This window comes from Camelus bactrianus, chromosome 13 (assembly GCF_048773025.1).
Source record: "Camelus bactrianus isolate YW-2024 breed Bactrian camel chromosome 13, ASM4877302v1, whole genome shotgun sequence".
NCBI classification, from domain to species: Eukaryota; Metazoa; Chordata; class Mammalia; order Artiodactyla; family Camelidae; genus Camelus; species Camelus bactrianus.
This window is the reverse complement of record NC_133551.1, coordinates 44888073-44915881: the sequence shown is the minus strand read 5'-3', so window position 1 is coordinate 44915881 and position 27809 is coordinate 44888073. Positions and strand designations below refer to the sequence as shown.

General features: G+C 55.0%; 1 protein-coding gene across 3 annotated transcripts; it reads left to right on the top strand.

Moving 5' to 3' along the window:
• Nucleotides 1-710: 710 nt before the first annotated feature.
• Nucleotides 711-27809, top strand: SLC5A9 (solute carrier family 5 member 9). 3 transcript variants are annotated; one of them, XM_010951132.3, is made up of 15 exons: nucleotides 711-855; nucleotides 7335-7553; nucleotides 9413-9484; nucleotides 12812-12916; nucleotides 13209-13373; nucleotides 14542-14647; nucleotides 15514-15594; nucleotides 15896-16101; nucleotides 16295-16430; nucleotides 16867-16974; nucleotides 18892-19042; nucleotides 20820-20988; nucleotides 22381-22596; nucleotides 25546-25705; nucleotides 26268-27809. In XM_010951132.3, exons 2-15 carry the CDS (start codon nucleotides 7392-7394, stop codon nucleotides 26474-26476), a joined length of 2046 nt encoding a protein of 681 aa, XP_010949434.1. In that variant the 5' UTR covers nucleotides 711-855; nucleotides 7335-7391; the 3' UTR covers nucleotides 26477-27809. The 3 variants fall into 3 exon arrangements, with proteins under 3 accessions (XP_010949434.1, XP_045369760.1, XP_045369748.1); XM_045513804.2 differs by lacking the exon at nucleotides 711-855 and adding an exon at nucleotides 903-2851; XM_045513792.2 differs by lacking the exon at nucleotides 711-855 and adding an exon at nucleotides 3241-6580.

The window sequence follows — 27809 nt, the reverse complement described above, 5'->3', positions numbered from 1 at the left end:
CTGACTCCGGGGCATGGCTCCGCTACTTTACTGGTGCTGGAACCCTCCAGGGACTCAGGTACCAGCCATGCCTCCTGAGTTCGCTGTCCTTCACAGCTTACAAAACATTTCCACATCCACTATTTCATCTCATCCTCCCAGCTACCTATGAGATAGTTATTATCTCCATTTTATTTAAGAGAAAGAGGGGACGGAGAAATGTGAAACGTTTTGCCCCCGTCACGTGCTGGTGAGTGGAGGCGTCTGGATAAGCCTGGGCTTGCCTGATCCAAAGTCCTGTGTGTTCCTCATCACCTCCCACAGCGCTTCCGAGCCAAGCTACTAGTCATGTGTGTGCACGTGTGTGTATGTGTGTGTGTGTGTGTGTGCCAGTCACACCTGTGCATGAGCTGTGGCCTGACGCCAAAACCTTCTTCCAAGCTCCAGACAATGCCCAAGGTTCCAGCCTTGAGAAACCTGTTTGCCCCACCCTTCCTCCTGCCTTTTTGCCCCCAGGTAGGTGGGGAGTCAACGGCTGCTACAGCCACAGCAGCTAACTCTGAGGTGCGGGCTTCACATCTGACTCTGGGGAGCTGGAGAAGCCTGAGCCCAGAACAAGCTCTCCTTTCCCCAGGACATCATCAGGGAGCAGGGACGGGCTTTGTCCCTCTGAACCCTGGACCCAGACCCTGTGGGCTGGAGTGGGATTTCAGGGCGTCCCCACCACCTCCCCTGGGGGAGGAGCCAGGGCTCTTCACATCCTTGGCTTGAGCTGTCAGAGGCTCTGCCAGAGCCACACCAGATCAGGGAGCAGCTGCCCTGAGCTGAGGCTGAGACGTGGGGCCCTGGAGGTTTTGGCCGGGCCAGGCTGTGCAGGTAGGGGTTTGGCAGGGCTCATTCTTAATGATGAATGAGTAGACTCCCTTCCTTTTCTTTCCTCTCCTTCCTCCTTCCCTGGGTCTCCATCACCATCTTTCTCAGTCTTACACTCCTCCATAGTAATCCTTTCCTCTCAGAATTAGCATCCAGCCTCTCCGCACGGGGCCTGCTTCCTTTCCGGCTGTGTTATCTGCACCTGGGGCAGTCCGGATGCCTTGGCCCTTCGCTGGCTGGGCGGGAGGCCCCGTGAAGAGGTGAGTGCCTCTGCTGGCCGGTGGCTGCAGACAGTGTGGTTTTCTCCTCCAGCAAATCCCCTCCTTCAGGACCAGGTCTTGCGTACTTCTCTCTGCCCAGTGCAGAGAGTGCAGCCACTGCCTTCCACGATGCCACGGCATCCGTGATGTCGGATTCCTGGGGAATGGTGCCCCCTGGGGTTGTGCGGTGGGACAGCCTTGACAAAGGGCCTGGCACAAAATGTGCTCGGTGAGTGACAAGGATCAATTAAATGAAACTGCATTTGGATTTGATTTGAGAGGAGCATGTGGGAAAAGAAACAGCATCCCCAGGCCATACAGGCTGAGCTAGAGTAGGTGCAGGAACAGGCAGAGGTGGCCAGGAAGGGGGGCTAGGTTGGCAGGGGAGGGAGCTGACAGGTCTCTGCAACCAGGACCCAGACCCCAGTGGGGCTCCTGTCCCCAGTCCAGCCATGTCTGTGCCCTCTCAGAGCTCAGGGACTGGAAGGGGCAAAATGGAGCAGTCCCTACCCACCACTGGAAGGGATGTACTTGCATCTCTCTCCCTTGGACAAAGAACTGGGAGAAAAGGGACGTGTGGCGTGGCACAGCCTTTAGAGTGAATCAGGCCTGAATCCAGAACCCAAATGAGTCGTAGTTATGCGGCATCACCAGCGAGACTCAGTGTCTCCCCTACAAAATGGGGATAATAAAACCAGCTCACACAGTTAACGTAACGATTGCGATCGTATTTGGGATGTGACATACCCACAGCTTCTGCCACATATTGGTAAATATTAGCGCCTACCACCATTGTTCTGGAAGAGGAAGTTCTCAGCAGGAAGGTTGGCTGGAGTGGTTTTTCAGGAAGAACTTGCAAGTAGTCAGGGTGAGGCTGGCCAGAGGTAAAACCGAACCTGTCCCGGATTCTTCTTGAGGCTGGGAGTTCCCGAAGGAGATGTGAAAATGCATGTGGCAGCATGAAAGGGGGTTTCCCTCCACATGGAAAACTCCGAACCCAGTGTGGACTGGTGGGCTCTGAGGCTCAGGGCCCCACTGTACCTTCAGCATTTCACCCTTGTGCTCAAGATCCCACCCGTAGAGCTTCATTCCCTCAGCCAGAGGCTTCGCCCCTGCATATGCTGGTTACAGTCAGTCCCTTTGGGATTGGAGCAAACCCAGGGCTGCTTCTCGCTCCTGGCTCTGTGTCAGGAATGAGTCTTTGCAGGTGCTGGGAGCTGAAGGGAAGTACCTCCAAAAGCTGGGGGCACTCAACATGAAAGGTCCTGGACCCTAACCTCACGGTTGGGGCAGGGACCCTGGGGAGGTCTCCATGATTCCAGTTCAGTAGGAACAGCCAGGACCCTGTCCTCTCCATCCTTTCAACTAGGTGCCCATCTCTGCCTGAACTTCCGTGCTGGCTTCCTTAGTCTCATTCACCCCCCGCCCATGCTGGCCTCAAACAGATTTTCTAAACTGCCAGTCTCAGCACCCCTTTCTTTAAGCACCCTCTCCCTGGAGACCCTCACTCCAGCCCCACCACAAGCCCTTCACTGAACACATCACTCCTGTTCACTCTTCTGTGCCTACTGGTCCCCCTGCCTGGATGCCCTGCCATCACTCTCACTCCAGTACAATCTGTTAAACTCTCTGTTCTCTACACAATGACTCTGTTCCATCACTGGGGACACAAGCGTGAGATGTCCAGGACCCTGCCCCTGAGGACTCAGGTCTAAGGAAGACACGTCTCAAATCAACAGGTACCTTCAGGGAGGTAAACGAGGGGCAGGCTGGGAGTGTGGTGGTTCCCAGGCTGAGGGTCAGAGAGGACTTGCAGGGAAGGATGATGGCAGAGGTCACAGTACAGACCAAGACCTGGTCAGTGTGGCCCTTCCGGGGGGCGCACGTGTGCGGTGCAGCAGGAAAGAAGTGCCAGGAGGGTTCTGTCCCCAACTCCAGGCCACGAGGGAGGAGGAGCTTCTATGGGAGCCAGCTGTGAGGAAGAAGGTGCCCTGAGATCATCTGGTCACGAGGACAGGGGTGGAGAGTCAGCCAGTGAGGATCTCGAGGACTGAGAGGTGCCTGTTCACCATGAGCTGTGGACTCGGGGGCAAGCAGAGCCAGTGGGGTGGGGAGAGTCCGGGCAAGTGCAGGCCTGTGGGCATGGGGAGATGGGAGAGGTGAAGCTGTCCACCAGGACTGCCATTTAGGGTGGTGACCTCAGAGGACAAGGCCATGTGGCTAGTGGAATTAGCTGGTCCAGGATTCCAAGGAGAACTCTGGTTTCCAGGATCTTTAGCGAGGGCACAGGCTAAGGGTGACCCAGGCTGCAGGTGCCAAAAGTAAGGGGCCTGGCCTTCTATTTACTGTGAACTGCACATGGACTAGAGGACGCAGGCAACGTTCATCAAGCAGCTGACTTAAGCAGCCTGTACAGTGGAGTGTAGGTCTTCCTTTATCCCTAGACTAAGACTCAGGTGGCTCCGTGAGCTCCCTGGTTACAGGTAAACCATAGCAATCCTTGCTGTCCTTTACCTGACAGCACAGACGTTACGAGGAGTTCTCATGCTTAGCGCCAGGCACTAGGCCACGCTTCTTTCTTCACTTGGAGTTAAGGCTTCTCCCTGCAGTTCCGGCCCTCAGCTGGGGCTGATTCAGGCTGGCCTTGGGAAGCCAGGGACCATCAGCTTGTTTTGTTTCTCACCTCGTCCTGGTTGATCCCCAGGCGCTGCGGTGCCAAAGAGGGAGGAGACGTCTGGGCAGGGTGGTTCTGACTTGAGCAGGCCCTGGCTCTGGCTCCTGCCTGACAAGTTTTAGCTGACTCCTCCCTGCGGGCGCTCCGCGGTCTGCTCGGAATCCCCTCCCCAAACACCCCCACATCCGGGCACTGTATCCCTAATCCATTCTTCACAGCCTCCATGAGCTCCTCCTGGAGCTCACTTCCAGATTCTGACAGCCGAGGCCCCACGCCCCCTCTAGGTGGCCCAATGGACAGGGTCTCAGAAGACCCTCACATTGTCTTTTTCATGCATGTGGCCCACACCTAGTGCACACACACACACACACACACACACACTAAAAAACACCACCCATTCTTTGCCCTACCCCAGGGTGCAGGCCAGTCCAAACCAACAGCTCAGCTCCACCCAACGGTGGAAGCAGAGAGCCCCCCACAGGCCTCTGCCCTCTACCTGCTCAGGCCAAGGCAGACCCTGTCGTCAGTGACCCCAGCTGAGGGGGAAGCGTACCAAGCTCTCCAAGTTTCCCTGCCAAACCCCCTCTACCCCAAAATCTTGGGGCCGGGGGAAAGCAACCCCTGACACCCTTTCCCCTTATTGTTGGAAAAACACAATAAGGATTTAGCCAAAGAAATAGTCACAAAACCCTTGTGTATCCTCATCCCAGGGCCTTTAGAATTGTCGGTCCAGTTTAGTCCAGTATTTACTATGCATACTGACCTCTCGTTCAGCAATTTTTTGTGTTGTATCTTGGAGCCCCAGTAGGAACTTCCATTTTTTGGCCTGTTACACTTCTTTTAAGGCTTGGCTCAAACCACCCCTTTCCATAGGCCTCCCCCAAACCTCCCGCCACACTGGACTTTGCTCCTTTCTCCTGCTCTTCAGCTGGGAGGAGCTGGGAGGATGTTGACCTGTTTTGTGCTGAGGGCCCCTTCCTGCTGGGCTGGGAACCACCGCATAGGGCTGGTATCCCTCCCAGGGCCAGGTGCACCGCGGGTACCTGCCTCCTGTAAGAAGGACAACTGACCACACCCTTCCATCTTGCGGGTTCTCTGAGAGGATCGCCTGGATAAATGAGGCCTCTTCCTTGAATATCAACACCTGCCTAGAATCTTAAATCATTTGGAATGAAACTCTTCCTGCCTGGATTTCATAATCCATGCCTTCTGAGTAGAAAATCCATGGTAGTCCTACTCCGTGACTCTGGGTCATTGACACATGTGTGACTCTTCCAAGAACGCCCTTGGCTGAGAGTTGAGTTGCCCTATTTTATAGGTCATTTCACCTTAATTTGGACTGTGTTTTGCAGCATCCTTCGTGCTTTACCTGCTTTTAATGACATTCCCCGCGCTGTCCGGCCATCAGTTGCCCGGCCGTCAGTTGCCCGTCCCCCAGCTGTCCCTGGGCAGCCCCGCCCACCTCGGGCAGCCTCTCTCCCACTGCTATGTCGTCGTTTCCAAAGTGCTGTGAGCTGGAGCACAAGTACCAGAGCCTTGGTGGAAAATCAGAGGCCCAAGTGGGGGCTCAGGGCTCGGTGATATGGCAAAGGCAGGGGCTTTGGGCAGACTTCACAGTATCTATTCACAGCCTTTAGCCCCTCTCGCACTCTCTGGGCTCTGGATAACTAAGTTGCATGGTGAGCTTACAAATGGTCTCAGATGCCTTTGAGGAGAGGCTGGGGTGAGCCCAAACCTGCTGGATTAGGATTGGGCAAAATGTGTAGGACTTGGGGCTCAGCCTCGGACATCTGTGAGGGGCGTTGGGGGACAGGGCCCATGGGCAGTAGGACCTGTAGGGCTGGGGTGGGCCCCTCGGGTTGGGGGCATAGGAGGAAGTGCAGGACTCAGGTCCTCTCTTGGCTACACTCACCTTCCCTTCTCTGGGAGAGCAATCGGTCCAGGAGCCTCGCTGTGGTCTTGGTGGCCTGAGTGCAGACTTTTCCATCTCTTCCTGAGTAACATTCAAGGGTGAGGCCAGCCTCGTAGCCACAGCCCCTCCACACAGCTCACCCCCAGAGAACATGGGGCTGAGCATCTAAGGCACCTGGTCCTTCCTGTTTTCCTGATGATGCTGACACTGCTCACGCATCGCTTGCCCCTCTTGCTGATCTGCAAAGCTCTCCTTCATCTTTAAATATGAGCGTGAAGGACCCTTCCTCTATAAAGACTTGGTAATTATGGGAACGAGACCTGCTGAGCCCCACTCAGCTGAGAAGACCCTGGCCTTCCTCCTAGCGCAGTGGCCCACTCCCTGAGGCTCGGCGTGGCCTGTGCCTGATGCTCTGAGTCAGGAGGTGAGGGAGGCAGGGAAGAGGGGGCCCAGGGTCTATATTTCACTTCCCTTTCCCCCAAAAGGGATCCCATATCCAGGTCTGGGATGTTCACAGGATGCTGGGTTGGAGGGGCAGTCAGCAGGACCCCTTACCTGCCACTCCAGCCTGGACCCCCAGCCTGTGAGTGCAGCAGGATGCAGAGCAGATACTCACAAGACTGAGATGTCTCAAATTCAGCTACTCCAGGACAGTGTGAGCGAGCACGCCTGTGTGCCTGCTGTCTGGGCCCCTTGGCTAGATGGTGGTAGTGTCCATTTATCTGCGTTAACCCCAAGATCATGCAGGCCCTCCGGGTTTGCAGAGGGTCTCAGGAATGCATCCTGACTTCACCCCAACCTCAGTGGTGCTGTGAGGCCACGCCGACGAGGACACCCAGGCTCAGTCGCTCAGCAAACTGCCCACGGTCATTCTACAGTCGGGTGAGATGTGCATCTGGGACTAGAAGCCAGGCTGCCTGGGCCCTGGGGCGGAGGGTCTTTCCTGGGCCCAGGAAGCTCTGTGTCCTTTTCAGGAACGTTCACTTGTCAGAGCACAGGACAAGAGTGTGGACTCAGAAGATGTGAATTCTGGCCCCACTCTGTGGCTTTGAATAAACCATGTCTCTACCCGGACCTCAATTTCTCACACTGTTAAAAAAAAAGATGGGGGAGGGGCAAATGACACCTGGGTTGGAGGTGGGAGCACATGACATGGTGGATGCTTTACAAGAACACAGCAGACTCCTCCCTTCCCCCTGTGTCCCTCCCACTAGGCATAAGGAAATGTCATGGAATAGACCATTTAGAAACCTGGACTCTGGGCCCAGATCCACCTTTACTGCCCTAGGTCACTTTCCCTGCCCGGGCCTCAGTTTCCCCTCCACACAAGCAGGAGCCTGAACACCTTAATTCTGAAGTCCCTCCCGGTCCAGGACTCCAGACTCTACTCCTTACTTCCTGCTCTTCCTCCTGCTCCTGCTCCTCCCAGGGTGGGAGTATGCATGTGTGAGTGTGTATATGTATGTGTGCATGAGTGTGTCAGTGTATGTGTGCGTGTGTGTAGCAGGAGCAGGGAAGGGAGCCAGGCCTGCCGAGGATGGGATGGCAGTTAGGGGAAACGGGGGCCAGGACTTCATGTGCCAGTGCGGCTCAGTCTCAGTGGCCGATGGCACTCAGAGCGGTTTAATCATTAAAGGAAAGGAATGAAGCCCGGAGCGCCTCAAAGTCCAGCCTGGTGGTTACTGACAAGCAGATGAGCCCAGAGATGACAGCCATGGAGCCTGGAGTTTCGGGAAATGGGCTCAGCACCGAGGCCGTTCCTCACTCAGCACTGGGGCCTGGAGTCAGCCTGCACGCCTACGACATCGCGGTCCTGGTCATCTACTTTGTCTTTGTTATCGGCGTGGGGCTCTGGGTGAGTAGGCCCAGAGGACAGGGGTGGCCGGGGAGGCTGGTCGTGGAGCTAGGGGCAGTGGTGGCAGAAGGAAGGTGTGTCCAGGAAGCATGGGGGCTGGTGGGGAAGGGCCTTCAGGAATCATCCTCTCCAGCCCCTCCTTTTAGAGATGGTAGCTGAGGCCCAGAGAGGGCAGTGACTTTCCTGAACTCACACAGCGAGCCAGAGGCAGACCAGGCCTGAACCCCCCATCTCCTAGTTCGCTGTCTCTGTGCCTTTGCCCCTCCCCTCATTCCTGCCCTCCTCCACGTGCCAGGATCCCCAACACCGTGAATGCTTGACTCCTGGCCCTACCCCACCCTCCACTAGATGAGGTCTTAACAAGAAACCATGCTTTCTTAAGGAGCTGGGGCTCGTGTGTTCATGAGAAGGGAGCCAGGCAGATTCCCAAGGTGCTTCTGTTCTCCGTTTTTGACCAGAGCCTTGGTGCCGTGCACAGGGGCCAGGCTCGGAGGTCAAGGAGTCCTGAGTTCAGATGCCCACTCCCACAGTTTCGGCCAAGTGGCCCTGGCAACAGATGGAGCCTTAGTTTTCTCATCCGGACATGAGAATGAAAAGGCGCAGGCTGTAGAGCGGTCCTGCGGTTCAGGGACAGGACGCATGTAGGCATCGGGCCCAGTGCCCAGTGCAGCCCCTGCAGCCGTAACCCACAGTTCTTCTCTCTGCAGCGTCCCAGGGGAACTCAGGCACATTTAGACCCCACTGTGAGGCAGAGGGTGATCTGAGTCCCAGCTGGTCACTTACGCTCTCTGGGCCTCAGTCTCCTGATCTGTAAAGCAGGATGAACAGTCCCTGCTCCCCGGGGTGACGTGAAGAAAATATAGGCAAACAGAGCCGCCCTAGCTCCCGGGAGGCGGCCGGCCATGAAGAGCGCCAGCTACTCCTCATGGCTTTGGAAAAGTTGTTCCCATTTGGGGGTCCCAATTTCCTCATCTGTAACATAAATTCTTCCTGCTCATCTGTCCTGTCCAGGACCAGAGTTGACCCAGGGAAGTCCAAGCAAAGGCAGGGCCCGCACACCGGGCACGCCCTGGTGACTCATGTCCCTTTCTCTTGGAGAAGAGAAGCTTCTTTTAATTTCCCATTTCCTTTCCCTGTCTCCAGACCTGTCAGACACCTGTCGGCTTCAGCATCTCGATAACAGCTTCTAATTTATTCTTCCCTGCCTGCTGCCCTGCACTCAGCCACTGCTTCCTGAGGGAAAATTATTTCACTCCCGACTCCCCTTTCAGTCTTCAGAGCAATTCCTCAACCTGACCACCCCCCAGTGCAGACAGGGTCTGCTCCAGGGTCCTGGGTGGGCCTGAGCAGTGTGGTCTGACCTCAGGCCAGCGCGGGAGGTGCCCCAGCAGAGTGCTGCTTCTGCCCGGGCCCGAGTGCTTTGCATTCTCCAAGCCCCCAGAGTAGGAGTCCAGCTGGGAGGAAGGGACAAGGGACAGGGCGGTCTACCTGCCACAGTAGCCTGAGGGTGAGACCCCAATTCATTTCCTGAAGCAACTTTCCAACGGAGGGCCGGCTAGGACATAAGAGTGCACAATGACAATGATCCCGGGCACACGCGCAGCACCGTGACATTCATGAGGGCAGTTCACCCCCATTAGCTCGTTGCTCTTCACATGAGCCCTGGGCGACGAGCAGGGAGGCCTGGAGAGAGGAGATGACTCCCCAGGACATGTAGCTTAAAGATGGTGAAACCGTCTGCCCCAGCTCCCACCCACTGCGTCCCCACAGCCCCTGCAGCAAAGGGCAGGGTATCTGGGGTGGAGGGAAGAGTTTGGGGGAGGCTCAGGAAGTCCTCACTCTCACCATTTCCTTTCCAGTCATCCATTCGTGCAAGCCGAGGGACCATTGGCGGCTACTTCCTGGCAGGGAGGTCCATGAGCTGGTGGCCAGTGAGTTGACCTTCCTTCCTCCCCTACCCTCCTCCTCCTGGTCCTTGTCTCATCTTCTCCCGCCTTTACTGAGTCTACAGCCCCTGAGGGGTCTCCTGGCTCGGGGCTCCTTCTCTCTGGTCCAGATGCACCTGGCAACCTGAGAGATCTTGCAGATGCACACCTGGGCCCAGCGTCCACCGGGCACCTCCTAAGTGTGGCCCCAGGCTGGACGCTGGACCTACAGAGCCCACCCAGAACGTTCCTGTCCTAGAGAAGCTAGGAGTGGAGCCGGGCAGACAGACTCATAAACAGCGTGATCACTGCTGAGTTGGAGGGAAGCACGGAGCACTTGGAGGGAACCTCTGACAGTGGAAGTAGGATTAGGAAAGATTTTCTTGGGAAAGTGACACATCAGCTTCATACCAAAGAGCACTTAAGTGGGAGACATCACAGAGGTAAAATCCCCACCAACCTCAATTTTCCTGAGGCCTTGGTGAATCCCAGTTCCTCCCATCAGGCCACCCTATCTGTTCTTTTGTCCTTCAAAGCTAACTTCCCCTTCCAGAAATAGAATGGAGGGAGGTGAGCCTGCGGCAAGCACACCTCACACGTGGCAGGCGTGTGCATGCACTCGCACTCACACACCCACACACACCGCCAGCGGGCTTCACACCCCTGTCTTGGTTCTCACCACTGCCCCACAACTGCTGGTGACAGAGCAGAGGAACCCAGGAGGCTTGCTGGGCTCTCTGGAAGGTTCCGGTATCTGAGACAGGAAGAGGTGAGGGCAAGGATCTCTTGTGCTCCCGGGATGACAGAATCCCCAGGGATGGGGGTGCTGAAGGCCTGGCAGCTCACAGGGACAGGGACAGGGCCACTGGTGCTATCAGCCACCCCTCTCAGAAGAAAGAAAACCCCACGGAGGCCATTCTGCTCAGCTGGTGCCCCCCACCCCCAAATCACAGCCCCGGAAACAAGTCAGCAGGAGGGACAGAAGCGGACAGAGCACGCCTCCTCTGGTCCGTCCAGAAGAACGAGCAGGGGCCGGCCGGTCTGGACGCCCTTTCAGTCCTGCGGGCAGCAGGGCTCTGGGTCTCACCGTGGGTGTGAGGAAACCCGAGGCCTCCAAGCAGGAGGTGCCCCAAAGATGGAAATGGAGCAGGGCGTGGGGATGTGCAGCCCAAGGCAAGGAGGATGTGGTGGTGGCCTCCCCAGAGAGGCAGGGCTGTGAGCTGAGCCGCCTGCAGCAGAGCAGCTTCAGCCTGGGCCCGGGCAGAACCAGCCCCGGGAGAGGGACTCCCGGTCCCCCTGCCCCGCTGGAACGTGTGTGTCTGGTGTCCGTGATGGCAGCCCAGGGGCTCTGCGCTCTCCCTACTCAGCCTATCCTGAGAAGCAAGTACCTGTCAACAAAAATAAACAATAAATAATCAACAATAAAAATAGAAAAAGTTCCATTTGAGCCAAACTGAGAACTAGCTCAGAAGCCCACTTCCCAGATTACTCTGAGTCACTGCTGTGGCAAACGCAGCTTCCAGTGCAGTTTTATGTCTTGTCAGAGCAAAGAAACATTAACAAGTCAGGGATACAGTTCTCCACGGTTTCAGAGAAAAAAAAAAAAAAAAAAGAGGGAACCAACCAGCCACACACTGCGAGTCAGTATGATCTTGGCACCTGGGAGGGGAGTCTCATCATCAAGGGGGTACTAGCACTGGCGTCCCGGGGAGGGAGGCACTTCATCTTTAGTTTTAACACGGACATTCTTTACTTCCTGTCAATGTGTTTTTTCCTTTGATAATTAAAGCAGGCGTACAAAGTATATTTGTTAGGCCACAAACAGGCTATGTTAGTTAGCATAAACTCAAGTTATGTATAAGTCAGAATGACTTCCCTATATCTCAATACATGCAGAATTCTTTTATCAGTTCCCCTCCCCGTGCCCCGAGGGGAGTGTGTGGCTGGGGAGCTGTGAGCAGAAGGAGCAGCAGCTTCCCTGTCCCAGGGAGGCCTGTGGGGTCCCCCACCCACCCTGTTCCTGTCTCCATGACAGATGAGCTGGGAGCCTGGGCAGGGTGGGGGCGGAGCAGCCGAGGGAGCCTCTTCCTCTGAAGCAGGAGGCCCAGTGCTCTCTGCTCTGGCTGGGTGGTCCGGCCCAGCGCTGCAGCATCCCCAGGACTAAGGGAGTGTGTGTGTGTGTGTGTGTGTGTGTGTGTGTGTGTGTGTGTGTGTGTGTGTGGCTGGGGATGGCCCCAAGGCCTCAGCAGTGTCAGTCTGGTTGTTATCTCTGTTCCTTTGCACTGCCCAGCTGCCTCTTCTCTGAGTGTCTCAGAACTTTCCCTTCTTCTCACTTACTCTTGCCCAGCACCATGATTTTATTTAGGTGACACAGGGTACAAGACTGGCGCACAGCTCCTCCCCTCCAGCCGCGGTCCCTCTCCCCTCCCAGTGACTGCCCATCACCAGTCGTGCAGTGGTTACGGCCACACGGCCACAGTGGAAATCCTCGTTTTGTCACTTATTAGCTCCAGAGCTTGAGCAATTATTTATCTGTGCCTCAGTTTCCCCGAGGGAAATGGGGATGACAGAACCTCCCTCATGGGGCTGTGGTGAGGAGTGATTGAGTTAAAATACTTAGAGCAGTACCTGGCAGTTGGCAGTGTTGTTTACAGACTGACTGCTAAGATGGTCTTTATCTGTATAACTATGACTGCCTTGGAGTAGCTGGCTCCCTCCTGGAGAAAATTAACTCAACTCAGAGGCTGGCCTGGCCTGTGCTCAGCCCCACAGTGGCTCCCCCTGCCTGGTCCTGCCCTGGAGCCTGCAGGAGGTGGGTGGCAGAGGGTCCCCCATCCCTCTCATGGGGACCTCCCCTTTCCCCCTTCAGCTCCCTTCTCTCTGGAGGCCCTAGATGGATGGCCCCAGAGCAGAGCGTTAACCTCCCTACATGGACCCTGCTTGCTTCTGTGGCTTTTCTTCTTTCTCACTTTGCCACTCACTCTCTGGGTGCCCTGGGGCCCGTGACCTCACTTCTCCTGACACTAATTCCTTCCTCTGTAAAGTGGAAAGGTTAATGCCCATTCCTCCAAGTATCTGTGAGATTAAGTGCACTGGTGTGTATAAAATGCCTGGCACAGTGCCTGGCACACAAGTGCCTGATCAACGCCAGCCCCATCCCTCCCCACACCGCCCCTCCCACTTCCTGCCTTCCCTCTGATCTCACACTTCCTGAGTTCGGGCTCTGCTCCCTCTCTCTGCCTCCTTCCCAGCTCCTGAAGTTTGTGGTCCTGGCTCTAGATTGATTCAGGTGTAAATGGACCCCTGACCCTTGACCCCACTTGTGCCTTGCAGATCGGAGCATCTCTGATGTCCAGCAACGTGGGCAGCGGCTTGTTCATTGGCCTAGCTGGGACAGGGGCCGCTGGAGGCCTCGCTGTGGGTGGCTTCGAGTGGAACGTAAGGATGCTGGCCTGGAGGATAACGAGGGTCTGAACCCACTCCACCTCACCCCACCTCATCCCTGGCCTTAGTGCTGAGAGGAACCTCGAAGGTGCTTGGGGAGGCTGCATGGTGAATCAAGAACCTATTTTACAGATGAGGAAACCAAGGCCTGGAGGACCTCAACAGAGGTCACACAGGGCTAAAATCAGGCCCCTGGTCCCTCACCTCCCTGCCCAGGGCTTTCCTCTGCACGGACCACCCCTCCATCTGCATCTAGGACCTGGACACCTTCTCCCCACTCTCCCAGGCAACCTGGCTGCTTCTGGCCCTTGGCTGGATCTTCGTCCCTGTGTATATCGCAGCCGGTGTGGTCACAATGCCGCAGTACCTGAAGAAGCGATTTGGAGGCCAGAGGATCCAGGTGTACATGTCTGTCCTGTCTCTCATTCTCTACATCTTCACCAAAATTTCAGTGAGTACTCGCTCTACTGTAGCCATCATGTCTCTCTGAAAATGCTGAGTATAGGACTGGTTTGTTGCTGGCTGGCTGGATGGATGGCTAGTCGGATGATAGATGGATGGATGATGGATGGGTGGATGGGTGGATGGATGGGTGGATGAAGGAAGGATAAGAAAAAGGGAGGACGAATCCACATCCCTTCGCTGCATGCTCCCTCTCAGCAGCGGGGTAATCAGAGATGAACAATAAATGTTTGCTGAGTGAATGACGTCCCTCCATCCAAATAACTCATGATCTAGAGTTCATTCACTCGTTTATCATCTCATTAATTGATTCTTCATTCAGCACCGAGCATTAATTGCCTAGAATATTACAGTTAGGAAGGGTTTATCCTTCCTCTACTGACATAAACTCAGAAGACAAACCCCAGTCAAATGTTTTGCACAGGGCCACCCAGAGTGCTAGCTCTGGGGCTGGAATTAATGTTGGGTCCTGTGGCCCAGTCCAGACCCCCTGCCACTCTTCATGTGGTAGCTCCTGTGATGGGTCACAAAATACTCATGGAAAGGGACCAGCAAACATGCCCTGAAGGGGACGGAATCATTCATTTGCCAAGTCCGGAACTAGAAAAAACTGTACAGTGTTTGCTCCACCAACGCTTATAAACAGCCCTAAGTCAGCTCAGGCAAAGGCTGAGACCCGAGTTTCCCAGTACATCCAGACACATGGAGATCCAGGACCTGTGCCATCTGCACTGGGGATCCTGCCCCGGCAGTCCGCTGTGGGACCAGCTGGCAGTGCAGAGGGCCCGTGCTCCTTCGGGGAGCAGCCAGGGACCCCCGGCTTCCCACCCTCCCTCCCATGGCCTCTTTCTCCCCAACCCCAGCTCCCACCTCACTTCCTCCGTGTGCCACTTCACCTTCACCACCAGCACATGGCCCTGCCAGGTCACGTGGTTCTCAGCCTCAGCGCTGTACGCGGCACTGCTGTGCTTTAAGTCCCCACTGTTGCTCGGCATCTGCGAGATCAAGCCCATCCTCCCGCATATGGCACTTACGGCTCAACCTCATCGTGTGACTGGGACCGACAGCACATGGTTTTGCTGAGTGGGAAGGTGACATACCCTGGTGGCCACACGAAGGCCTCAGGTGACCTGGATTTCTGGTTCCGGTCTCTGCAGACTGACATCTTCTCTGGAGCCCTCTTCATCCAGATGGCCTTGGGCTGGAATCTTTACCTATCCACGGTGATCCTGCTGGTGGTGACGGCCATCTACACCATCACAGGTAGGGCAGAGGGGAAGTCACGTCAGGTGCAGAGACTGAGAGACAGAGAGAGGTGGGGAGGGAAGCTCCTGGCAGCAGGGACCCGGAGGGAAGGGCTGGAGGAGACAGAGGTCCAGAGAGGGGCAGCGAGAAGACTGACCTGGAGAGTGAGAACAAGAAACAGAAGGGGAAGCAGATGGAGGCAGATGGAGGCTCAGCATCAGAGGAAAAGACGGAAAGACTGAGTGCAACAGAGAAAGGGGGAGACAGGAAGGGCAGAACCAGGAGGAAACAGAGCCAGCCCGAGAGAGACAGGGAAGGAGAAACGCTCAGAGATACAGGGAAAGGCTGACTGCCACACGGAACAGGATGGCGAGTGGGGGACTGTCACCCGGACTAGGGTCACTGCTGATGTTCCAGACAAGAGCCACAAGCCTCCTTCTCCTGTCTCCTCTGGAGCCCTTCACACAGGCCTGGGCGCCTGGGGCACGGGCTCAGGGCAGACTTACTCCTGGCTGAGGCGGCCTGAAAAGATGGGGGATTTAAATGGGTGTTGGGTGGGGCAGGAGGTCTCCCTAACAGCACAGCAAAGGAAAGGACGTGGGATATTACAAAATCACAAGCCAGAAGCCTTCAGGGACAGAAAGAGGTAGACATGAGCACCTGTGACTGTGCCCTGTCCATCGACTGGGCGGGCGGGACACAGGGAGCACAGGGCGGCGGGCGGGACACAGGGAGCACGGCGTGGGGAAAGGCCGCAGCCAGAGTCCACCTGTTGAGGGCTCCATGTCTTCTCTGGTCTCCCCAGTGCGCCCAAGCACAGGGCGGGCACCCCAAGATAGACCACTGTTGGTGTTGGCTGATGAGTCCTCTCCTTGGGTCCCCAGGGGGCCTCACGGCTGTGATCTACACAGACACTCTGCAGACTGTGATCATGGTTGGGGGAGCCCTGGTCCTCATGTTTCTGGGTAAGGAAGAGGCCTGAACACACCCCTCCCTCACCCCTACCTTCCTCTCTGCTCTGTCTTCAGCTGTCACCTTCACCGTGTAATCAGAACTTTCCAGAGCACAGACTCATGTCCTCCCTTCCAGGCCAGGGCTCTCAAAGTGCAGGGTTCTCTCTACTCCAGCCCCAGGTCCCAGGTCATTCCCAAGTCCCATACCAGGTCCAAGCCTGGGGCCCCACACAGGACTGGGAACTGGGGAGGGGCCTATGACAGGCCCAGGGGGGCTCAGGGCTGTTTTGCTCACTGTGGTCTCTCCCCACAGGCTTTCAGGAGGTGGGCTGGTACCCAGGTCTGGAGCAGCGGTACAGGCAGGCCATCCCTAATGTCACAGTCCCCAACACCACCTGTCACCTCCCCCGACCCGATGCCTTTCACATGCTCCGGGACCCTGTGAACGGAGACCTCCCCTGGCCAGGCCTCATTTTCGGGCTCACAGTGCTGGCCACATGGTGCTGGTGCACTGACCAGGTGATGCCCTAACCAAGCGTGGCCCAGCCCACCACAGACTGGGCAGACTGGCTTCCTGTGGGCCATCCAGGCATCTGGACACACGGAGGATTGGGACTCGCTCGGGGATGGGTGTGGGGCACTTCGGGGCTCACCTGTGCTGAGCCGAGCCCTAGCCCACCCCAGCAGCACCCCCAAACTGCCACCTTTACAGGTCATTGTGCAGAGGTCTCTCTCCGCCAAGAATCTGTCCCACGCCAAGGGAGGCTCTGTGCTTGGGGGCTACCTGAAGGTCCTGCCCATGTTCTTCATCGTCATGCCCGGCATGATCAGCCGCGCCCTGTACCCAGGTGAGAGCTAGTCTCCTTCCGGGCGGCACTGACCAGAGCAGGGGTCACACCCTGTTTCCATTAAGAACACACAATACGTACGTTAGGCATTGTGTGTCAGACATACAAGTGTTTCAGTAGAAGAAACCTGTATCTGAGTGTCATTTTAAAATCCTGCTTTTCCTTTTATAAGGGAAAGACCCATGAAGGTATTCTTGGTGCTTTGCAAGGATATTTGCCTTTTATCAAGATATAAAGCCTAAAATCCAAAGGATTCCATCAGCCTTTGCAGGGTAGCATGTGGTTGAGAAAGTCACCAGAGCCGCTAAATCACAGTGTCCAACACCCACCTGCCCTCTGACCCTCCAGACACTGGCCCTGCCTGAGTTACAGGCAAACACTTCCCTATGGGTAATGGGCCAACCAGAGGAGGCCCTAACTGCCACCACTCCTGCAGATGAGGTGGGCTGCGTGGACCCTGACGTCTGCCAAAGGATCTGCGGGGCCCGAGTGGGATGCTCCAACATTGCCTACCCCAAGCTGGTCATGGCTCTCATGCCAGTGGGTGAGTCTTGTTTCCCATGCACCATGCTTCACACCAGCTCCCCAGCCTCTGTCACTCCCCGCGGCCCAGGAGGGGCTGCATTAAGGATGCACATGGATGGGAAGAGGGAATAAAACCATCCACCACTGCATCCCCCTTCCTAATACACAAAGACGCACATTTTTCACAAGTGTCTGTAAGGCGCTGCTTTGTGCCCTGGTCCTGGAGATGCAGGGATAAAAGGCAGACCCTTGCTCTCAGACTCCTTGCAGAAGGCACAATACAATGAGACCAGTGTGGGGACACAGTGGGACTGAGGGAGCCCTAAGGAGGCACCTGGCCCACTTTGGGGGAATGTGGGGGATGGTTTCTCAGAGGAGAGGAAATGGAACTGAGTCCTGAGGAACATCTTAGGCAGACAAAGGCAGAGGAGTGTGGGAAATGTCATTCCCAGGAGGAAGGGCTGCAGGTGCAAAGCCCAGGCTTGAGAGAGAGCATGAAGTCAGAACCGAAAGTAGTCCGCGTGGGCTCCGATGCAGTAGGAATGAAGACCACCTTCGTGGCATGGAGGTGGCAGCCACGCCCCACTGTGCAGTGTGGCCTTTACTCTGAGGGCAGTAGAAGGTCACGGGCCAGGGAGGGGGGGTTCAGGCCAGCATGCATGATTGGATGTGTGCTTTAGAAGGATCACTCTGCACAGAGGGCTCAGCTTAGGAGGAGGCAGAGAGTTGATAAATGAGGGGTTCTCAGTGAGCCAGGTAGTGATGGTGGTTTGGACCAGGTCAGTGTCTTTAGAGATGGACAGAAAGTGTTTAAAAGATACTCGTGAGATAGAGTTGGCAGGACTTGATGATTGATTGTACCTGAGGGACAAGAATGAGAGATCCAAAGAGGACTTCCAGGCCTTGGGTTTACAAGGATATTGAGATTGAGGACATCAAGAGAAAGAGGTTTATGGAGGGAAGTCACTGAGTTATTCCCTCCTTCCAGCAGAACAAAAAATGAATCAAACAAATACTGCAGGGGTGGGTAGGGGACCCAGTTATGACAGGGCAGCCGCAGAGGGACTGACTGAGGGAGGTGGGGCGAGGGGAGCAGAGAAAGGAGCCCAGGATAACTCTGAGGTGTCTGGTTGGAGATGAGAAAGACGCTAAACAAAGGAAGAAACAGAGGTCCTGGAGAAAGATGCTGGCCTTGGTTTGGGACATCTTGAGTCTTCCAGGGAGACGTACAGGAGGTGGTTACATATTTGAGCTGGAGGGAAAGAGGGCTGAGCCGGGCCTGAGCTGGGAGGTGTCCCCCAGGGGTGAGCAGTCGTGTTTCTAGATGCTTGGTCGTCAGAACCATAAAGACTTCAGGTGTCCGTGGGCCCACCCCACCTTGCCACAGGTGGAAAACAGGCCCAGAAAGGGCCAGGACTGGTCCAAAGATCACACAGCTAGTTTCCTGCAGAACCAGGAGACAAATCCAAGGCTGGCCTCCCAGGCTGGGGGTTTAGCCAGGCACCACAGTGTCAGTGAAAAAGGTACAAAAACACTGAAAAAATAACCAATGATTAAGATTTACCCTCTCCCCTACTAGGGGCCCACTAACCAAGTGTCTACAAGCTTTAGACCTCAGCCTGAGATGTCAAAGCTGCAGAGAACCTTAAAGATAGCTTCATCTCACACCCCTTAATGGTGCAGATGAGGAAACTGAGGCACAGGGAGTGCAGATGACTCAGCCAAGGCCACAGAGGAAGGCAGAGGCAGAGTGTGGCCAGATACGGCCTCTCATTCTTTGGGTCTCCTGGATTCCTGGATGGGAGCCTCATTCCACAGCCTCCCTACCCCTTACCATCCCCTAAATCCTGATTCTGCTGTATGCTGCAGCCTCCGTGGCTCCTGGCAGAGCTGGCCTTAGTGGGCCGCTGTCCACGGAAACCTCGTCTCTTCCCAGGTCTGCGGGGCCTGATGATCGCCGTGATCATGGCTGCCCTCATGAGCTCACTCACCTCCATCTTCAACAGCAGCAGCACCCTTTTCTCCATCGACGTGTGGCAGCGCTTCCGCAGGAAGGCGACAGAGCAGGAGCTGATGGTGGTGGGCAGGTGCGCGGGCCCATCCTTCTGGAGTGCCCCCTCCCTGTAGGCAGGCTCCCTCCCCGCTCTCCTCTGAGGAGATGTGGCTGGGTCTGGACCCTGCACTGGCAGTCAGAGCTCTGGGTTCTAGTGCCAGCTTTCCACGTGACCTCAGGTAAGTTCCTCCTCAGCTCTGGACCACTCCTCCCCCTCCAGAATAAGGAGAAAAAAATCTCTTCCCTGCCTGTTCAACTTTATCTTAGAATTGATCAACAGGGTAAATGAGAGAAGCTGACAAAGCATTTAATCAATGAAAGGTGAACTGTATAAATGGGAGGAAGTTAGCAAGCAGCTTGCTCCTAATGTCTCCTGGACCAGCTCTGGCTGCCATCCCAGGATAACAGAAAGACTGTTCATTCACTGCATCAAACTCACCCTGAGTATCTACCTCGCATCTAACCTTTGGACTGGGGACACAGGGATGACTCACATGTTCCTGGCCTGAGGGTGCACACAGTTTAATGAGAAAGGGGTAATGCACTGGGGGGCCTGCATCGATGGAGATGTTTATGGGAAGGTTGTCTCCAAAGGATGCAGAGCTTTGAATACTAAGCTGAAAAATTTGAACTTTATCTCATAGGTATCCAATTTATGCTTTTCAAAATATAACTTGGTGGCTAATTTTTCTTTTTCTCCCTAGGCTGGGGATTTGTAGCTTGCATAAGGTTAAGATGCCCTTCCTGAAATCTTTGCTTCATAATTTAAGGCTCTATAGTTCAGGTTTCTGGTTTAACATGCTCATTCTCCGCTTTGGTGGATAGTACTTGAGTTCTAGATAACTTGCTCTTTTTCATCTCCCTGCCTTTGCACTCACTGTTGCTTCCACCGCAATGCCTTCTGCCCACGGCTGCCTGATGGTTTCCTACTGCCCACTCATCTGTGGCGCCAGCCCTACGCACACGGTCTGATCATCGAAGGATCTGAGTGCAGGACAGATTGTGTAAAGAGGTGGGGGATGAGAGGAAGATGAGAGGCAGGGAGACCACTTCATAGCTGCTGTTCTAGTGGGGCCTGAGAGAGAGAGAAAAAAAATGGGAGAGAATGGAGAGGAGAGGAGAGGACAGGTGTGTGGAATCCTTTTATCTCTTTGCTCATCTACCTGTGGGGTCATGCCATGCTTATTTCATCAATCAGTGGGGTTTGGGCGCCATCTCCTGGCCATGTGCATTATTGCACCCAACGCAGGCTAGAGAAGTATTTCAACTTGTTCACCTACCTGCAAAATCAGAGACTTAGGGGACTTGGACCTGAGCCAGAAACAGTTGAGGGGAATCTGGAGAAGAAAGTGGAGTCCCTGTCCAAGCTAAATGCCAAAGTAAGGGAGAGAGGGTTAGAGCTGGAGGCGCCTAGAGGAGAAGTCCCTAGAGGCTGGAGCCGCACCACTGGAAAGGGGGGCCGTGCTGCACAGGGTTTGGGTGTGAAAGAGAAGCAAAGGCACCCCAAGCAGACCAGAGACCACTTACTGTGGTGGGTGGTGAAGGGAAAGGTGTGGATTTCTTCCTGAAGAGCAAAGGGGCTACATGCACTCAAGGGCATCCAATTCAAAAATTCTGGGTTTCTTGGATTCTGATATTGCCTAAATCTCTGGAATCTTAGCATTTGTGATCTGGACTTCTAACATTCTCTGATTCAGCGACCATGTGTTCCTTTCCTGACTCCTTCCCTGGTTCCCGTGCATCACCTTCACCCCACCCCTTGCCCTGCCGCCCTGAGAGCTTCTCACAATGTCCCGCGTGCTCTCCTGCAGGGTGTTTGTGGTGTTCCTGGTCGTCATCAGCATCCTCTGGATCCCCATCATCCAAAGCGCAAACAGCGGGCAGCTCTTTGACTACATCCAGTCTGTCACCAGCTACCTGGCCCCACCCATCACCGCCCTCTTCCTGCTGGCCATCTTCTGCAAGAGGGTCACAGAGCCTGTGAGTGCAGCAGCACACCTGAATCTCCCACTCATCAGAGGGTCGAGGAGCTAGTTTGTCCATAGCATGGTCTCTCTCTGTGGCCTTGGGCTCACAGACTGCCTTCCTCCCCATTTCCCTAGCCACAGCATCTGGTCTAGATTCATTCATTCACTCAACAAACATGAATCAATCCTGTTATGGAGGCCCCAGTGGGGGAGTGGTTTATAAAGTTCACAAAGGTCTGCCATCCCTGAGCCAGCTGGGAGGAAAGATGATTCAAAATGCAATATAACAAAGTATGATGGCTGCTATTAGAGAAAAGAGCAGGAGAACCTAAACTATGGGACGCCTGGGAGGGTGTCAGGAAGTGACATCTGAGCTGAGACCTGAAGGAGTAATGGGAGAGGGAAAAGTGTTCCAGACACAGGGAGCAGCTTGTATGGAAGCCTGAGGAGACTGGAAGACCTCTGGGGTCTGTTCCATCTCTAACACTGTAAGATTCTACATGGAGGCAAAACAACAGCAGTGAGGATGATGAAACAAAGTGTGAGCTTACGGGGCACCTGCACCTGTGCCATTTGTGAAACTGTGGTGAAATCTAACAGACCCTGGGAGGTACCAGGACGGTAACCTTGGTCACTCTCCAGGATAACCTAGAAAAGACCAAATCTGCTGGCTGTACCTTGGGGGGTGCAGGGATGTCATGGTCACTGATGCACGGGGCCACGTGAGAGCCCAGGGTCATGCAAAGGGGACCACAGAAGCCCCTCCCCCAGTGCAGTAGCTAAGCTAGGTCTTTGCTGCATCTACCGTTTGTAGAGCTCTAGCCCCCTGCTGATAACCAGGGCGCACAGCAGGATTCAGTTGAATTCTGGAGGTTTCTACTCATTCCAGAATTTTTGAAATAGAACCAGCATCTCATTTTTGAAAACACAAGCCGTCTGACTCTTATATAGAGGAAACAGGTATAGGTTAGGGTCCACCAGTGCTAGAAAGAAGATGTGGGAGGAGCCAGAGCTTTTCTTTAAAAGTGAAAAAGGAAAGTGCTCTATTCTGATTTCTGATTTGTCGTAACAGAAAGTGGGGGAAGATCCTGGTTTTCCCAGCTGATGTATACAAAGGTGTATCCCTTCTAGTTGAGCATTAAGCATTCAGCCTCAGTACTTTGCTTATCACTGCACATGAGCGAGGTCGAGGCATTGCTCCAGGCATTGCTCTGCCTAGAGCCTAGCCGACTGACTTTGCAGCCCGTGCTTTCTAAGGTAAAACAAAGCCTCAGCATTCATGAAGCACTCGCTCAGACAGACTTGCAAACACTATTAACACTGTAACAGACCGTGGCTCTTATACCTTCCCAGGGTTTCCCACCTGGCTCTCACCCTTGCCGTCTCCCCTCCCTTCTCTCCACAGGGAGCCTTCTGGGGCCTCATGTTTGGCCTGGCAGTGGGGCTTCTGCGCATGATCCTGGAGTTCTGTTACCCAGCCCCAGCCTGCGGGGAGGCGGACCCGAGGCCAGCTGTGTTGAGGGACTTCCACTACCTCTACTTTGCACTCCTCCTCTGCGGGCTCACGGCCATCGTCATCATCACTGTCAGCCTCTGCACAACTCCCATCCCGGAGGAAAAGGCAAGGGGAGGGTTCGGAATGAGGTTCCCCAAATGCCCCCCTGCCCCTGGTGCCTGGAGCTCCACCTTTGAGTTTTACTCCTCTGGGTTGTAGTCTCCCCTTTTGCCACACAGATGTCCTGGGAACACGGAGCATCTTGGGCTGTTAATTCCCAAGTGAAAAGTAACTCATTCAATTGGAAAATTACTCAGCAAGCACCTACTATGTGCCAGACAATGTGCTGGAGTTACAACGATAAATGGTCCCTGCAATGACTGTCCATGGGAGGAGAGGTGGGGTGAGGGGAAGACCCCAACACCAACAGTTACTCTACCAAGAGGAAGTGCAGAAGAACCAAGCTCAAAGGGAGGGGCCGAGCACAGAGGTAGAGGCGGGCACCACTGGAGAGGTGTGGGGGGCATTCGGCGAGTTCCCTGACAAGGTCATTTGGAGCTCAACCTTGAAGAAACAGGTAGTTAAGAGCTCAATTTGAAGTCCTCACCTCTCCCCTGATGGTGGATTTACCAGTCCTCAGACAACAATGCCCAGTCTTTCGAAAACTCTTTTCTTTAAAGCAGAAAGGTTTGGGTTTGCCTAGGCTGCTGTAACAAAGCACAGCAGGCGGAGTGGCTTGAACAACAGAAATGTGTTTTCTCACAGCTCTGGAGGCCGGAGGTCTGACACCAAGCACTTGGCTGTCTGGCTTCCTTGGAGGCCTGTCTCCTTGGCTGGTGGAGGGCCATCTTCTCTCTGTCTTCATGTAGTCTTCCCCATGTGTGTCTGTGACCTGATCTCTTCTTGTAAAGACACCAGTCATGTTGGATCAGGGCCACTCTAATGACCTCATTTAAGCCTAATGACATCTTTAAGACCCTATCTCCAAATAGAGTTACATTCTAAAGTACTGGGGGTTAGAACTTCAACATATGAATTTGGAGGAAACTGAATTTAGCCTGTACAAAGCCCATGCTGGAAACTGGTCTCTAAGACATTGATTGGAAATAATAATACCCCTTACCTGTATGGCACTTCAGAGTTTGCAAAAAGACTTTCTATTCTTGGTATCACTAATTACTACAAACAAGCAGCATATTCACAGATGAGCAAAGAGAGGCTGACTTCCTCAGCGGCTCCTGAAATTGCCTCCCCTCCCCCCACTGCTGGATCCTTCACCTTCTCCATTGTCTGCTGTCTCACCCCCACACTGAAGTCCATCCCAGTTAAAACGCCCCAACCTAGATCCTGTTCTCCTGCAGTTACAGTTGTCTCTCTCTCTGATCCTCAACAGCACACTTCACAAAGAATGGTCCCCATCCCCAGCCTCCACTTTCCGCTTCTCATTGGCTTCCACCCACTGCAGTCTGGCTGGAGCCTCACCGTCCACTGGCATTGCTTTCACCAAGGTCCCCAGCAACCTTGTTACTGAAAATTAAAGGTCATTTCCACATCTTTATCTTAAGTGAATTTTGAGAAGAACCAGACACTCCTGACCATGTCCTACATCCTAGAGACCTCTCTTCTGCTCACTTGCAATACGTATTTTCCTCCTGTATTTTTTTTTAACCCTTATGACTGCTCTTCTACTATCTTCATGGGATCTTCTTCCTGCCCCTTAAATGTCATTGCTCCTTAGGGACCCACATGTGACCTATAACCCTTCTCACCCCACACTGTCCCTGAGCTGTCTTATCCATGCCCAGGAATTCAACAACCCTCTACATAAAGATGAAACTCAATTCTCTATCTCTGACCAAAACCCCTCTCCCAAGATTCAAACCCCAAATCCAACTGCCTCTTGGTGACATAAAGAGACATGGTACATGTGCTGCTGGTGACACACTGTGTAAGTAGAGCAAGGAAGCAGCCCAGGAGCTCATGATCTCATAGCGAGACGCAGCTGGGTGCCCGGAGGAAAGTGTCCCAGGAGTGGGGGCTCACCCCACTCCCGCGCACAGCTGCATGTATTTGTAGGAAGCTGGAGGCAGTTCAGGGGCACCTGGTTCAACATGTAGCAAAGAGCTGCCTGGCCAGGAAAGAGCCCGTCGGAAAGGAGACAGTTCAGAGTGCAGGTGGTGACGGTTGCATCCAACCACTATCCGGCAGAGGACTTGCTGTGCCCTTCTCTGCTGTGCCCCTGAGGAGGGGAAGCCCCAGCCGTCCAGGAGCACGGGTTTGCTTCTCTCCCTGGACGTCTCCACTCTGAGGTCCTATAGACTCTTCATGCTCATGCTGTTTGTACGTGTGCGTGACTGCCCTGCCTTCTACCCCTCATTCTCACTCCCACCATCACCAAACCCACTCCTTGTCCTGCCCACTATATCCCCGAGAGGGTCTCCCCACCATCTGATGGTCCCGGGCAGGATCTGAGAACCACCCTCTCCCTTTCACTGCTCAGTTGATCAGTCACCACGGCTTGGAAACCCCACTCCTTAACCCTCCTTAAGGCTGCCCCGTCCTGTGATCTCAGGACCTCATTCTTTCTTGTTTCACTTTTGCAACCATCTCTAGGCTGGGTCCCAGCAGTTCACTCTGAGACCTTTCTAAAACCCAGGACTTGGGCTCTTCCATCTGCCTCCTGTCTGTGGGGACTCCCCACTGCCTACTAGTTTTATTTAGTGTCAGCCCCCAGCCTGACCTCGGGAGCCCCAATCGTGGGTCGTCCCTGTCATGGGGCACCTACCTGCCTGTGCAGCCTCGCTTCGCCCCGTCCATGAGCTCCGTAAGGTCAGGCGCCGGGCCTGACCCGGTGTGTTTTCTGGTCCCTGCATGAGCCCTGCTTGGAGCAGGTGAAGGGAGTTCAGATTTTTGAAGAATGGAGCTGCCGGGCCTAAGGGCCAGGTCTCCTCCTCCAGCCCTGCGCTTGTTGCTCGCTCTCCTCGCTGCTCTGATAGCCTCCCGCGAAGGGGTCCTCTCTGCAGCAGGACTTCCCATCCCAGGTACCTGAGCCAAGACTGTTTTCTTTCCCTCCAGCTTGCTCGCCTGACGTGGTGGACACGGAACCGCCCCCACTCTGAGCTGGAGCAGGAAGCCAGTGAGAACACAGCAGGGACAGCGGAGGTGCCCCCCAAAGAGGTCCCTGCAGGAGCCGGAGGGGCAGACAACTCCAGCCGGAGCGAGGAGCAGCCTGGAGGTAGGCTGAGGGCAGGCTGGGGGTGCACGTCACAGAGGAGCAGTGGGGATGGACCCTAGGTCACAGGTCCCCAGAGACCCCATCTGGGGGTCACTGGGGATGGGGTCTCTAAGGAAGGCCCCAGTATATCACCCTCCTCCCTTCCTAGATGGTTGTTAAGTGAGTAAGGCAGATGGGAGCCAAAACATTGCCCTCATCACTGATACAGTCTAGGTGAGAAGACTTGGCTTATAGCACGGCACAGCACACTCCCTGATACTGGGCCCCTCTGCCCTCTTGCTGGGCGTGCGCTCTGGACTGGGATGAACTGCATCATCATCCTCACCCTTTAGCACAACACCCCCGCCCCTTACCACCACCCTACCCTAAACACTGAGATGCTTCTGCCAGATGATGGTTTGGGTGCTGTGGCCAGGCTGGCGCTCAGGTCCCTAGGGTGGGAAGCGCAGCTCGGTGCCCAGTCTGAGGCTTGCACACGGGTGGGCGAGGCTGAGTGTTCCGCCTCTCCCACCTCACCTCGCACCTCCCTTGCGTTTCCTCCCCTCTGGCTTCTGTCTGTCAGCCGCACGCAGGTCCTGGGGGAAGCTGCTGTGGGGCTGGTTCTGCGGGCTCTCGGGGGCCCCGGAGCAAGCGCTGAGCCCCGCGGAGAAGGCGGCCCTGGAGCGGAAGCTGACCAGCATTGAGGAAGAGCCGCTCTGGAGAACTGTCTGCAACATCAACGCCGTCCTCCTGCTGGCCGTCAACGTCTTCCTCTGGGGCTATTTTGCATGACCTCGAGGGCCTGGCATCAGCTGAGACATATTAAACGCAGCCAGGCCTGGCTGGCCAGAGACAGGCTTTCCTCCCACCTCACTGTCCAAACTGAGGGCAGAGGCTGCAGGACCCCTGGAGGAGCAGCCTGCACTCTGACACACAGATGGTGGAGCCATGAGGCCCAGAGAGGGCCCTGGGTTTGCTCAGGCCACACAGCATGGCTCCCACTGGGTCTCCTGGCTCCAGCTCTTCCCACTACAGACCTTTCATTCCTACCTCAAAAACACTGTTTCCACCCTCTGGTGAGTCTGTTTTGGAGATTTTACTCCTATTCATGAGGTTAAAAAAGCGGAAGATACAAGAAAACGCGTGGCAAGAAAGTTGCACGAATCCTCGTGCGTCTTTGCTCCTCTGTATCCCTTCCCTGTCCCCCTTCTCCATCCTTTACTCTCTGGCTTCGAGCCCGGTCATCTGCTTCCAGCAGGAATCTCTCCAGGAGGCCTTGTACTTCCACTGGCAGCTCTGCACTGATGGCTGTCAGACCTGGAGGAGTGAGGGACCAGGGTGGCGTGTAAGCATGGTGACAGACGGTGTTTGTGCAGGGAGCTCCCCTCGGCTCCCCTCAAATGCTGCCTCTTCTGTCCTCATACCCAAACATGCGCCAAGTCTCCAGGGCCTCGAGGAACTTAGAGTCCAGCTGGGAAGATATGACTTGGGGCTGCTCTGTGCTTATAAGCGAGCCCTGCAGAGATAGCCGAGGCACCCCTGCAGCTGCCCTGTGTCCCCTCCCTCTGTGTGCCTGGCATCTGCCTACCCTGGGAGACACCATGACCTTGCCTAGTGTCCCTCCTCCAGGAAGCTGCCCGATGCCCACAACTGGGTCAAGGTCCCGTTCCCCCTCCCACACCCTCTGGACCTGCCTCTGTGGCAGCACTGATCACTGTACTGTGAGCTTTGCCTCCTCGACTAGGCTGAGTACTCCAGGGGCCGAGGACTGTGTGACTTTGTACTCAGAAAGCAGCAGGTGTTCAATAAAGGGTGAACTAGTAATTGTCCAAAATCCTGGTAAGCTTTGCACTGTGGCCTGGCTGGGTGGTGAGTTGGGGAGCCAGCTGGGGGAGGAGTCCCCTTCAGTTGGAGTTTACACGCTGAGTCTCAGATGTCCAGAATGAAACCCTAGCCTCTTCCCAACACCAAAGACACCCATGAAAATGTCCCTTCCTTTTTCTGTCTCCCTATCTAGGCTGCCCCTGCTCTCATCAGATGCTCTTTAGTGCTGCCTTTGATCATCACTTTATACTATCACTCATCATAATACAAATAAAATTCTAGTTTTTGAGGTTTAAATCAA